General features: G+C 43.9%; 1 protein-coding gene across 3 annotated transcripts in view; it reads right to left on the bottom strand.

Moving 5' to 3' along the window:
* Positions 1-13,654, bottom strand: part of SLC44A5 (solute carrier family 44 member 5) — a 333,196-nt gene that overhangs the window by 56,125 nt on the left and 263,417 nt on the right. For all 3 annotated transcript variants that reach the window (XM_060232035.1, XM_060232034.1, XM_060232033.1), the window contains exons 6-8: positions 12,487-12,615; positions 8,944-9,004; positions 5,699-5,822 (exon numbers count right to left, since the gene is read on the bottom strand). In XM_060232035.1, the coding sequence (XP_060088018.1) occupies positions 5,699-5,822; positions 8,944-9,004; positions 12,487-12,615 (314 nt within the window). The remainder of the gene's footprint in view (positions 1-5,698; positions 5,823-8,943; positions 9,005-12,486; positions 12,616-13,654) is intronic.

Here is a 13,654-nt window from a genome sequence, read left to right on the forward strand (position 1 = left end):
GTAATGCTGCGGCCACCACCGCCATACATTTGGTGAAAACCCTCGGTGCCGTAGAGAGACCGAATGGGAGGGGGCGGAATTGGAAATGTTGATCTCCGATGGCGAACCTGAGGAATCTTCTTTGATGGTGGTTGATGGTGATGTGGAAGTAGGCATCCTGTAGATCTATAGATGCCATCCAGGCTTGTTCTGGGATGAGAGGCAGAATTGATTGAAGGGTAATCATGCGGAATTTTTTGTGAGTAATATGGAGATTGAGCTTGTGGAGATCAAGGATGGGGCGGAGTCCTCCGTCTCTTTTCGGCACCAGGAAGTAGCGGGAGTAGAATCCGGTACGATGATACTGTGCTGGTACCGGTTCTATTGCACCCTTGTCCAGCAAGGTTGCGATTTCTGTTTGAAGAGGTATGGATGGTGGTGTGGTGAGAAACCTGTGATGTTTCAGGGTGCACCTGAATTCTATTGTGTAACCCCTGTGGATGATCGCCAGGACCCATGAGTCCGATGTTATGGACTCCCATATGGGGTAGAATGGTAGAAGACGGATGTCTGAATGACGGCTTGGCTGAAGTCGGATGTCTGGACGTCTTGGGGGGGTAGGGGAGTCAAAGAGACTGTTTAGTGGTAGGAGCGGTCTTCTTTGATGTTTGAGGGCGAGCCCTTTGTTGAAAGGGCTGCTTGGACTGAGGAGGCTTACGTTTCCATCCTTCTGGTTGTCTTGGAGATCTAGAGTTCTTGTAATAGTATGGTCTCCAGTTCCTTTGTTTGTTGAGTTGGGGTTGAGGTTGAGTGACCCCTAGTCTCTTGGCTCTCTTTCTGCTGTCATCTACATTTGTAAGGATGTCATCTGTGGTGGCATTAAATAGGCCAAGACCGTCGAAGGGTAGGTCCTCAATTTTGAATTTAATGTCTGGTTGAAGTGATGAGGATCTAAGCCAGACATGTCTACGCAGGGCTATAGCCGAAGCCAGAGTCCTGGAAGAACACTGGGCAGCGTGGCGTGCTGTATTGATCTGCTGCTTGCTTACTCTGGCAAGCTCTTGCAGGGCGTTGGCAGCTGGTTTCTGTGTTGCCTCGGGTAGAGAAGGAATCAAGGTGTTTAAGTAAGTTGTCAAATTAAAGGCATAGGCGAAAAAGTATGCCATGTAATTGTGGATCTTAGTCGTGGCAGTGGTGAGGGAGTATATCTTTCTCCCGATGGTATCAAGCTTCTTGCCTTCTCTCTCTGGAGGCACAGGGTGTCTGGTTTGCTTAGATTTGGAGGAGGAATGAACAATCATGGAGTTCGGTGCAGGGTGGTTAAACAAAAACTTTGATTCGGGGGCATGGACCTTATAGAGAGCTTCAACCCTTTTAGAGGTTGGTGGCACCGACGCTGGCTTATCCCAAGCTTCCTTGAGTGTTTCAAGATGGACGGGAAGCATGGGGAAGGAGGAGCCTGCAGGGAGGTCCACATGCACTAGGTCATACACTACGTCTGAGACCCTGGGAGCATCGGTGGTGAGCTTGATGTTAAGCGAATTGGCCATATTAGACAGAGGGTCCAGGTAAGATTTAGGGCCTTCTGAAGGTGACAGCTCTGCCGGTTTAGCTATGTCAGAGAGCGGAGAGTGTAAGTCCGAAGTTGAAGAATGAGAGGAGTTGGATTATTCTGCCTCGGAGTCATCATCGAGTTCGTGGTCCAGTGGTTTAGGCGGAGGCTCTAAGAGTGGAGGTTGTTGCTTGGTGGAAGCAGCGAGGTAGACCTCGCCGGGGAAATTAGCTTAGGCTTTGAGGTATGATGAGCTGGCTCTTCTCGGTATCGAGAGCGATCCTCGTAATAAGGGTAATGTCTGTGTGGAGAAGGTTCACGATATCGAACCCGATCATCTCTGTAGGCTCGATCACGGTATCGAGGGGAATCGTGTCTGAAGTCCTCACGGTACCTAGGCTCTGCCTGACGGTAAGTGTCGAGAGAGGGAGATCTTCGATGTCCCCGTTGGTCCCGGGGAGACGGTGATCTGGACCTTGAAGGGGAATAGTAATAGTAACGTTCCCTATGGCGGCTTTGAGACCTTTGAGTTCGGAGACGGGGTGGTAGTTCCTTCAGAGTCGAAGGTTCCCTGACAAGGGAATGTGCTGACAGCGGTTGCAGAGGAACTTCCCGAAAGGAACGTGCATCGAGCGTGTTGAGGTGTTGACTTTTAGTTGAGATGGGTGAATCAATGTCCAGTATCTTCTCGGGTGGAGAGTCTTGTATCGAGGGTGATTTGGATGAGATGCGGATGATCTCTAGTGGTGTAATGGCTGGCGTCGAGGTCGACTTCGAGGCTGGTGTAATCGGGATCGAAGTGCTGGAGCTCGTCGTCGGCTTCGAAGCTGAAGGCCTTGCGGAGGAAGATGGGTCGGAAGACTTATGGCTGGTTTTAGGTTTCTTCGGAGCCTTCAGGCCGGTCGAGTCCGTATGAGTCAAGTCCGATCGATGGCACTTTTTGGCGTCGTCAGATTTTTTGGAGTGTTTCCCGGACTTAAGCTTACAGGGAGCCTGGGCCACGGAAGCTGCCGGCTGCACCATTCCCGTTGCAGGCAGGGAAGATGGCGTAGATTGTTGCGCCGCGTGAGACATGGCTGGCTGGAGGGAAGATTCCAGGAGGTGGCTCTTGAGCCGTGCGGCACGGTTTTTACGGGCCTGCTTGCCGAACTGACTACAGTGCAGGCAGGTATCCGTGCGATGTGCCTCGCCGAGGCAGAATAGGCACAAGGAATGGCCGTCTGATGAAGGGATTTTAGAAGAGCAGCGAATGCAGTGTTTGAAAGTGATTTTGTCTCTTCCTTCCATCTGCCCGGAGGGGAAGGGGGGGGGAACGGAAGGGAAAAGATCGAAAAATAGTAAGATTTTTTTTTATACGATACCAGAAGACGAAGTAAAGAGGTGAAGAAAAGCTGAAGAAAGCTGAAGAAGGACGTTGGAGGTAGATTGCAGTGAAGAAGCAGGAGACTCAATGAGGTAGGTGTGATCCGGACGGCGGTAAAGAAGAAACTGAGTGGGCTAGGCGCCTCCCCCTCGTCCAGGCATGCGCAGACGATGCCTCCTCCCCAGGACGAGGGGAAGACGCGCCAAAATTAACGCTCAAGGTTGCTTTGAATTCTCCGAGGTCGGGCCCGATCCTGCGGATTACCCATATGTGGGACTGCACAGAGACCACGAAGAAGATCCAGAAGGGAGGGGGAGCCAAGCCTTCTCCAGCACATTCTTAGAAGAAAAAAGATAAGCAGCACGCCGTGTCACAGCTGGTGGGGGTGTAGCATGCTGTGACCGTGCCGGGTGGGGGGGAGGCAGGAGCAGAAGGGCCCAGACACAGCTGATCACACTGGGAGGAAAGGCGGGAGCGGAAGGACCAAAGTGTAGTCGATTGCATCGGGTGGGGGGGAGGCAGGATTGGAGGGGCAGCCGATTGTGCCAGGAGGGAGGGAGGCGCCCCTGTGGGAGCCAGCCCCTAGGCCATTGCCTAGTTTGTTGACTCCCAAGCGCCGGCCCTGTAGGCAGCCACTGTCAACTTGGCCAGAAAACCCAGGGTAGGACCCTGGGCAGCAGGTAGCTGCAGCAACTGGACATGGGCTTTACTATGTCCCGTCTCAGCTCCAGAGCTTCAGGCACTGGCTGATGACATTATCTCTCGGAACCGGAAAATGAAGATGATGTCATAGAAGAGCCAGCCTCAGAAGCCGTTAAACCATCTAGCAAGCACAGAAGCAATCAGCAGAAGCCCAATTATCACAGCCTGGGTGGAGGCTAGGAAGGGTTCAATAATGCAAGAACCTGGGTGGAGCCAGACTGAGTGGGCATGTCTAAAGGAACTGGACAGTGAATGAAAGTGGGAGGGCCAACAAGAATGGGGCAGGAGACCGGGAAGGAGCAGAATTGGTATTCCAAACCCTGACCCTCATAATGGCTCAGGCCATAAGGGTGAGGTAAGGGAGTAGGGCTCATTGGAAGGGACAGAGAAGAAGAATAAATGGTGGCTCCCTAACCAGACCATGGAGAAGAGAGGCAGCCTTATATTGGCAAGACAGGGGTACTGCACCGGGAACAAGAGGGTAGGCTTGAGTGATGCAACCCTCCCTTCTATTTTGAGGCCTGGGGAGGGCCTCAAAGGAGTGAAAGCAGTGAAATGACCAAGGGTCAGGGCATGGTGCCAAAGAGGGATGATCTTTATATTCAGGATTGCGAAAACCAAGATGGATTGTAAAGAGCTACAGAAGGATCACTCTAAATTGTATAAGTGGGCAAGAATGTGGCAAATTAAGATCAACATAGGTATATGTAAAGTGATGCATGTTGGAACAAAACTGCCTGATTTAAAATATCCTTTGATGGGGTCTGAATTGATGGGGTCTGAACTGATGGAGTCTGAACTGATGGAGTCTGAACTTGAAGATATCTTGAGGTTGTAGTAAAAAGCTCAATGAAAATGCTGACCCAGAGTGCAGCAGCACTGAAAAAGGCAAACTCCATGCTAAGAATTATTAGGAAAGCAACTGAAAATAAAACAACCAGTACTGTAATGCCCTTGTATAAGGTGCAGCCTCATTTGTGATGCTCCTGTACAAAGTGCAGCATCCAAATGAATTCTGGTCAATGTATCTTGCAGAACTGGAAAAAGTAGAAAAGAAAGCAATGAACATGATTAGTGCTTGGAGCACTTTTCTATGAAGAAAGGCTGGAGAGTCTGCGACTTTTCAGTCTAGAAAAATAACAGCTAAAGAACGGCTTATAAAATTATGCATGAGGTGTACAAAGTGGCCGGAGAGCTTTTTCTGCCTTTCCCATAATACTAGAACAGTGGCAACTAATGGGATTGTTGGGAAGAAGGTTCAGAAAAGACAAAAGGAAATACTTTTAAGCAGGTGTTGGATTTAGCAGGAGCTCACAGGAGCACAGCTCCTGAACCTTTCTGAGGGTTCCCCCTCCTTCTTCTCAGCTTGTCCATTGAATAGTAGGTGCAGCTGCATAACAATCCCTGAATGAGCTCCACCACCTATTTTTCTACAAAGCAACACCTGCTTTTAAGCAGAGGCTGGATGAACACTTGTCTGGGATGCTTTGCAGGGGGTTGGACTAGATGGTCCAACTCTATTATTCTATTATATGATTTTACTTCTTTACTCAACAAGTAATTACACTGGAATTCATTGCCAAGGTAAGTAGTAATGACTATCAGCACAGATACCTTTAAAAGAGAGTTAGATAGATTCATGGAGGAGACATCCATAAATGGCTACTACCCATGGTGACTGAAAGGAGCTTCCATGTCAAGAGGCAGCAAACCTCTGAATACCAGTGAAGGGAGGCAACAGCAGGGGAAAACCTTGGCCTCCACGTCCTATTTGTTCGGCTATCCAGGGCAACTTGTTGGCCACTGCTGGACTAGCTGGACCACTGGTCTAATTCAGCAGGCTCTACTTATGTTCTTATTAGTTATTTTATTTCACTGGTGAGATAAGCTGTGGAGGGAGCTATAAACAGGAAAAGGATTTTGCGTTTGCTCTGAAATAACAGAACCTACTTTTGTTCTGAAACAATGGATACAGAGAATGACAACACATATCCCATTTAATCTACAGCTAGATCTATTTGAGAAATACTCTAAAATAACTGTATTAAGTAACACAAATTATGTGTCAAATCAAAAATAATAGAAACAACAAACACACATACTTTGCAGCTTCCCTGAGATCAGTTACATTTCTAGTTTTTCCTCTTCCATCAATGAAAGTAGTTCGATTGGCCACAGTCAGAACACCATTTTTAGTGGAGAAATCAGGAAAACATCTCTTAAGAACTGTTAAAAGAAACATATATAATGTACCTTGAATTCATTTTGATTACATTTCAATACTGATATTTTGTCTTGCAATACCATTGTTGTAATCAGTTCAACAGTTTTATGCTTGCACAACATTCTCTTAAGTGGTTCCATGTTACAAGGTTTTTGCACTGCTCAGTCATTCTTCTGTATGGAGTTCAATCCTGGCAGAAGCTGGGTTCAAGAAGCCATCTCAAGGTTGATTCAGCCTTCCATCCTTCCAAGGTCGGTAAAATGAGTACCCGGCTTACTGGGGGTAAAGAATAAATGACTGGGGAAGGCAATGGCAAACCATCCCATAAAAAAGTCTGCCATGAAAACTTTGAACAGCGTCCGGTCGGATTTTCCCACCATCAGTGCCAAAGTTACAGGAAGTGCCGCAGCTTTTGCGTAGCAAACGTAAACCTCTAAAACCCAGTTTAAATTTTGCTACGCAAAAGCCACGGCACTTCCTGTAACTCTGGCGCAGATGGTGGGAAATCCGAGAGACACTGCGGAGGGAACAGGATTGTGACTGCGAGGTAAGCTGTGTGCAAAAACGGTATTTGTGAAAGCAATGTCACCCCAGAGTCAGAAACGACTGGTGCTTGCACAAGAGATGACCTTTACCTTTACAGTAGTAAGAAAGCCTTTTGCTTAATTCTTGTTACCTAGTCCAATTCTTGTTACCTATATTTCCTTTACAGTTCAGTCCATCTTGGATTGACTCTTACAGCAATGTCATCTGTGTCATAAAACACTGCTTTGAGCAACACTTTTGCTAGTGGTGTGTATTATATATGAAATACTGTTTTAAATAGACTGTTATCTGGCCTTAAGCCCATTGATTGCCATGTTCACTCATATTTCAGCTGTCCTAAGACACTTGTGTCACCTGTGAACACAAAGACCGATTTCGCACAAGGGCTTGTTCCAAGTGAAGAGCCCTTTTGATCCCAGTGCTTCTCTGTTTTCACACAAGTTGCCCCAGAGCTGCAAGCTGGTGCATCGTTCTCCCATGGCAAGCAGAAACCACTTGGAAGAGGATCCTGCTTGCTGTGGAAGAGCCCCATGCTAACTCACAGCTCTGGGGCAACTTGTGCAAAAAAGGAAAGAAGCCCAGGGAGCAAAAGGGCTCTCCACCCAGAAAAAGCTTTGTATGAAATCGGTCAAAATGTTCTAACTGAAATTCAGTTTTAATTCTCTAGGCACATTTTTATCCCTAGCATGGCACACATTTAAGAACTGCTTTATTTACATTTAACCATTCCTATTTGAATGGAAGGGTACCTTTGATCACTAATAGTGATTCCTATTAACAATCCAGTATCATGATTTTAAATACTACAGCATTGAGCCACTACATATTTATCTCCTTGTCCACAAGAACTCTTATTTGCAGAGCAAACCACGGCATTTGAAATCACTATATTCACTGGAAAAGGCAAAAAAAAAAAAAAATGCTAGGAAAAATTGAAGGCAGCAGGAAAAGAAAGACCGAAAAAGAAATGGATTGATTCCATCAGTTCATTTGTCAATGGATTGATGGCCCTCAGTTTGCAAGACCTGAGGACATTTCGGAAGACTTGCCAGGTCCAACTCAGGAAATATCTGGAGCTGGGAGACTTTCCCATTCCAAATAAATAAATAAAAATGCAGCAGTGCAGTTCCCCTTAATACAGGCTTCATTTCTTCTTCCTCTTTTTTTGCCTTTTTTGTTCCCCAGCAGCTGCTAAATGAAAGTGAACACACACACACAAAGCAGCCAAATAAATAGTTTGCATGCCCACACTTTTGTGATCTCCCTGGGGCAATGGTGTAGACAGCTTTTCTTCTATCCCATTATCAGGTTGCAGTTAACTTTTTACTATCTCCCCCCTTTTTAACCACCTCCTTACTATTCCAAAGAGGTTCTGAAAGGAATGTGAAAGGAACAGAAGGACTGGGCTCTCTCACTTCCAATCTTACACATGTGGCTCTGCCTCCTCACCTTGCTCCCTTGCAGCTTTAGTCTTACTGAGATTTAAAGGCACACACACTCCCTTCCAAAACAGAAGCAGTTTGCAAGCTTCTAAGCCTGCCTGAGATCTAAAGACACACTGTGGCTGTTGGGACAGGGCTTCCCCGCACAGGCCAGCTGGCTGGCAGTGGAGAGGAGCCTCCAAAACTGGCGGATCCCATGCCAGATCTAGGGATTGGCAAGCATAGAAGACATTAATTCATAGGGTAGCTGAAAGTTGGAAGCAACTTGATGGCACTAAACATGCATATTTAGCAACCATACACAGCATGTAGTAACAGAGAGAGCAAAAGAGAATAAACGGAAAACCAGCCTTAGTGGCACCTGCACTAGCTTAAGGGAAATATGGTCATATTTAAAAATTACCAAACCTAGAAATTATGTTAATGCATTAAATCAGGGGTGTCAAACATGCAGTTTGGAGGCCAAATCAGGCCCCTGGAGAGCTCCTATCAGGCCCCTGAGCAACTGGCTGTCATCTGCTTTCTTCTCCCTATCTCTTGCTTCCTTCTGCATAACAGCTTGCTTTGCAAGGCTTGCTCAATTACACAGGAGCTACAGAGCAAAACCTCTGTTTTCTTCATTGGATGAGGCCCCTTCCCTGGGGAGAAATAACTTGCTTTGCCAGGCTCTCTCAATTGCACAGCAAAGCTACTGAGCCAAGCCTCTCTTCCTTCTATTGACTGAGGCTCCTCCCCCCCAGTCCCCTGAGGAAAGAAGGAAAGAGCCAGAGCTTCCTTTGCCCAGTTCCCTGCACACATGGCCCGGCTTGACATGACTCAGCTGAACCTGACATGGCCTGGCCCAACAAGGTCTCATTTAGGTCAGATCTGGCCTTCATAACAAATGAGTTTGACACCCCTGCATTAAATGAAGGGGAGGGGGTCCTAATGACAAATTGCCTTAAAATACATGTGAGACATTGCTTGGATTTTTCTGTAAGTATGCTTGGTCTTAGAAATTCTAGTATGACATGGCATTTTATCCAAAATAAGCTCAGAGTGTCTCAATAATCAATATGTTAACTTTCCAGCTATCTCAGTGTCACAAGACCACTATATGCTTTATAAGAGAGGTGTCTGCAGCACAAATACTCACAAGGTCGACTTGGAATGATCATGGAGGGACAATCCTCATCACGCATAACTTGGGCCACAGACTGGAAAACAAAGGAAAAACAGATGCTAAAAATGCTCCAAAGTATACTAGTTCTAAATATTGTAAAATAAAAATAATTGAGAACATATTCCAGTTTGCCTCATTTAAAAAAAAAAATCTGTGAAATGATTTCATGATGCCTAAGTGAGGAATCTTAATGAGAAATATGATTGATGCATGTCTCTCCAGTATCCTACGAACAATGAAAACAGAACAGCAGGCATCAGACATGCCTTTTGAACAAAACATTCTTTAGCAGGTGGGTTTGCCCTCATCTCTGATAGAAGAAAATTACCTTTTAAGACAATTAGCATAATTAACTTAAGGCTGCAATCAGGACTCAGCAAGGGGCTTTCCGGATAGTGAGAAAATTAAAGTAGGCTTGAATTTAAAAAAACCCACATACACAAGTTGCTTCAAACTTGTTAATGTGATTGCAAGGTAATTAATTCCCATGACTAACACCCATTTCCCAGCTGTATTCTGGAACGAAGCCACTGCAGATGATTTCCTACCTGAACCATTTGCAGGGCTTTTTTTGTAGCAGGAACTCCTTTGCATATTAGGCCACGCACCCCTGATGTCCAAGAGCTTACAGTAGGCCCTGTAATAAGAGCCCTGTAAGCTCCTGAAGGATTGGCTACATAAGATGGTTGTGGTCTAATATGCAAAGGAGTTCCTGCTACAAAAAAACCCTGGCCATTTTTAAAATCAGATGCTTCCTAAATAATATGTCAAATAAGATATTATATTCAGGGCTTTTTTGAGTAGGAACGCAGTTCCGGCTGTTTTGGTGTCAGGGGGTGTGGCCTAATATGCAAATGAGTTCTTGCTGGGCTTTTTCTACCAAAAAGCCCTGCTTATGTTTGTATTACCCTAGACTCTTAAAAAAATCTGACCAATGAATTCCAAGACTACACATAAAATAAAATGTTTTCTACGCTAGGCACTTAATGTCAGGCCAAACTCCTTTAGTATGTCCTAGACTCCAGGTTTAACTACAATTTACACACTAATGCCTGTGATACTGAATCTCTTGTCAGTTTTTAAAGAATGACGTAGCTTCAGGGGAGTGATTTTAAGAGTGGAGAATCTATAGAGGAAGGATGGGGTACTAGCCATTTTTCTGCTCAAAAACATCATTTCCTCCAACTGTTGTGTTCCAGTATTCCTTTTTAAGTTTGGCTATATCTCCTTAAAGACTAACTGCAATCCTAAGAATAGAGTAAGAGTCCAGTGGCACCTTTAAAATCAACAAAGTTTTATTCAAGGTATAAGCTTTCATGTGTGTGTAACACATGAAAGCTTATACCTTGAATAAAATTTTGTTGGTCTTAAAGGTGCCATTGGACTCTTATTTTATTTTGTTGCTTCAGATCAACACAGTTACCCACCTGGATCTATCTGCAATCCTAAGAATTAGACCTGAACAAGATTCTGTTTAGGACTGCTCTCTACAATTCCCCTTACACAGTGCTATCAGCTTTGGCCAGACAAATGCACTAAAACTCTTAATTTGAAACGCTGACTTGGCAAGACAATTTATTATTGGCCTTTTTTAATTTTTAAAAATAAGATTTTTTGTTATTCAAAAATCATAATAAATGATGACATTAAAGCAATAGTATATATAATGGCTCCTAACATGCAAGCTGCCAGATATACCAGTCATACCCCCTGCCCCCCCGGCCCCATGAGTGGAGCTATGGCCTAGTCTAAATGCACAGAATGAGATGCAAACGAGGTGTTAGGGATTTGATGTTCCACCTAAAGCTACAAGTTGGGGATTACATGTTTCAATGTTCCTCTGCATAAAAACCTACAAAGGCAAGGCTGGCACTGCTGGAAATAAAAAATGTGTCAGAATGTTTCATCATGGGGTGCTATTTTATAACTTTCAGGGAGTTTCTTTATGTGAGGAACATACAAAAATGGCAACTATACTTTCATCCTGTAAATGGTACAGACCACTCAGGATAATTTAATTATTTATTAAACACTACCCAAAATTATAAAACAGATTGATACATCTATATATCTTGCTTTACTCATCCCCTAAGCTTGCCCACTTCCCTCCTCATGTCCACATACACAGAGAACAACAGAAGCTTTATGGGACTGGGATGCCTTGAGTTATGATACAACTCACTGTGATATCTATATGAAGGTGTCTGGGTAAATATGAGTTTGCTTCCTTCTCAAAAAGTAGGACTCTAAACATTTCAGATATCAGTTTGCAAAAAGAAACAAACTTTGCTTTGCTCAGGCATTGCACTTGAACATCATGGTGTACTGGAGCCTGATCCAAGGCTTCCCAAAACTGGAAGCTTTCCATTACATTCCCTGCATAAGGCGAGCAGGGAAGCACACACAAGTTTGTGTGAGTCATGGACAAACCTCTGTTTGTTGTAGAGTCTGAATGTAGTCCATGAAAATCCACTGCTCTAGTCTCTTTACAGTGAATGCTCAATGCCATTTCAAAAGGCATGTTTCATGAAGCCACTGCATCATATAAGTTGGAAATACAGCATCACATTTTTGGTCATTTATTTATTTATATGGACTGTTTACTTATCTGCTGCTGCCGCCACTAAAAATGTCTAAAAACATAGGCAACATTTAAAATAGATTGTAAAAATAGTGATTTAATTAATCAATATACCACTAAAAGAGACCTTCTGCCCATTTCTGGCCATACCTGGGTTCACATGATTTGTGCTAGAGGAAAATTTAGTTGGAATGAACAACAGACAAAATTGCTACAGCTATACAGATCAAAATATGCTATTCTTGACCAGGGCCAGGGTGTTTTCGGTCCTGACCCCAACTTGGTGGAACAATCTGTTCAATGAGACCCAGTGCCTGCAAGACATGAAACAATTTTGCAGGGCCTACAAGACAGAGTTGTTCCATCAGGCATATGGTCAGGGATGAGTAGCGGCTCCCCACCATGGACCAATTCTGGATCTGTCCTATTGTGCCATCTAAAGTGGAATTGTCAACACTGGGATTGTTAACTTTAATCTAAATTGTATTTAATTGTGTGTCAGTTTTAAATGTTGTAACCTGCCCTGAGCCTTACTGCATAAAGGAGGGTGAATAGTAGTAGAAGTAATTATAATTATTATTATCATTGTAGTAGTAGTGGTGGTGGTGATGATGATGGTGATAATGATGATGCTGGTCTCTAAATTGGGCCCCGGGTTCTCCTTGAATTACAGTACATCTCCAGACTACAGAGATCAGTTTCCCTGGAGAAAATGGCAGCTTTTGAGGTTGGACTCTATGGCATTGTACCTCACCGAGGTCCCTGTCCTTCTCAAGCTCCATTTCCAAATCTCCAGGAGTTTCCCAACCTGGATCTGCCAACCCTACATCCACATCCTCTACTGGTAGCTTGGGGGAGGGGGGAGCTGGCCAGCCTAGATTGAAACAAAAAATCATAAAATGCAGTCTCAGACTGCAGTATGTCTGTATACTCACCTTCCATGGCTTATTAAAACCAGGCTTGCAGAACTGTCTGTAATACTCCCAATAACTTTTGTTATATCTGTAAGAAGATTGCATGTCTATGTAGGTTGCAAACCTGTCTGGGCACTTTGAGACACAAAGCTTTAAGAGAAGAAAAATACACATTGATTGAAGCAGCACTGGAGGATGAGAAAGTTATATAATCAAAGCAGTTAGGGAAAAAAAAAACCATCTCTAAGAGTGCTTCATTTTATCAGATTGGTTGCTTAGCACAGCAGACACAGTAATTCTTTTTCTTTAAGTAATTCTTTCTTTCTTTCTTTCTTTCTAGATAAACATGTTTGAAATACTATAAGGGTAGTCAGTTTGAATCTTTTCCCCAGCCACTTCATCTTTCCAAGTCATCCTGCCTGGTAAAAGTACTTATGTATTAATTTTATTTTAAAGTGGTGTGTGTGTGTGTGTGCACATATACGCATACACACACTAAAAGAAAATTTTCTCTTCAAGGTTGAAAAATTATACTACCTGCTTATGAAGGCAATGCAGCAAATGGGTATCAGCAAATGGATATCAGCACTGATCAATAAAGTCTGTGATGGTTAAAACTGCTTTCCACTCTTACAGGTTAATTTGAGTACAATTTCCTCTCAATGGTACTATCAAAAGTCAACTAAGTCTGCATCACTTGAAGGTTGCTTACAGGTTAAGGCTTGGCTGGACTAAGCTTTATTCAAGATGTAATTCTTTCCAGGGCTTTTTGGGTAACAGAAACTTCTTTGCATATTAGGCTACACTCCCTTGATGTAGCCAATCCTCCAAGAGCTTACAGTAGGCTCTGTAAGAAGAGCCCTGTAAGGATTGGCTACATCAGGGGGGGTGTAATCTAATATGCAAAGGAATTCCTGCTACAAAAAAAAGCCCTGATCCTTTCCAATGTCATATGACGTTAGTCCAGTTTCCATGGATTGTTGGGATTTATTTTCTAATCCCAAAATGTGCTGTGCCAGTATACAATTGCTTAGGATGGGACATACAACACATGGCATTTCAGTGGTCTTGTAGAAAGATATGCTACATCAATTAGAATCCTTTGTAATAAAATACAATGTATTATAACATAACATAACATAACATAACATAACATAACATAACATAACATAACATAACATAACATAAC

Source organism: Heteronotia binoei, chromosome 2, assembly GCF_032191835.1.
Source record: "Heteronotia binoei isolate CCM8104 ecotype False Entrance Well chromosome 2, APGP_CSIRO_Hbin_v1, whole genome shotgun sequence".
NCBI lineage: Eukaryota > Metazoa > Chordata > Lepidosauria > Squamata > Gekkonidae > Heteronotia > Heteronotia binoei.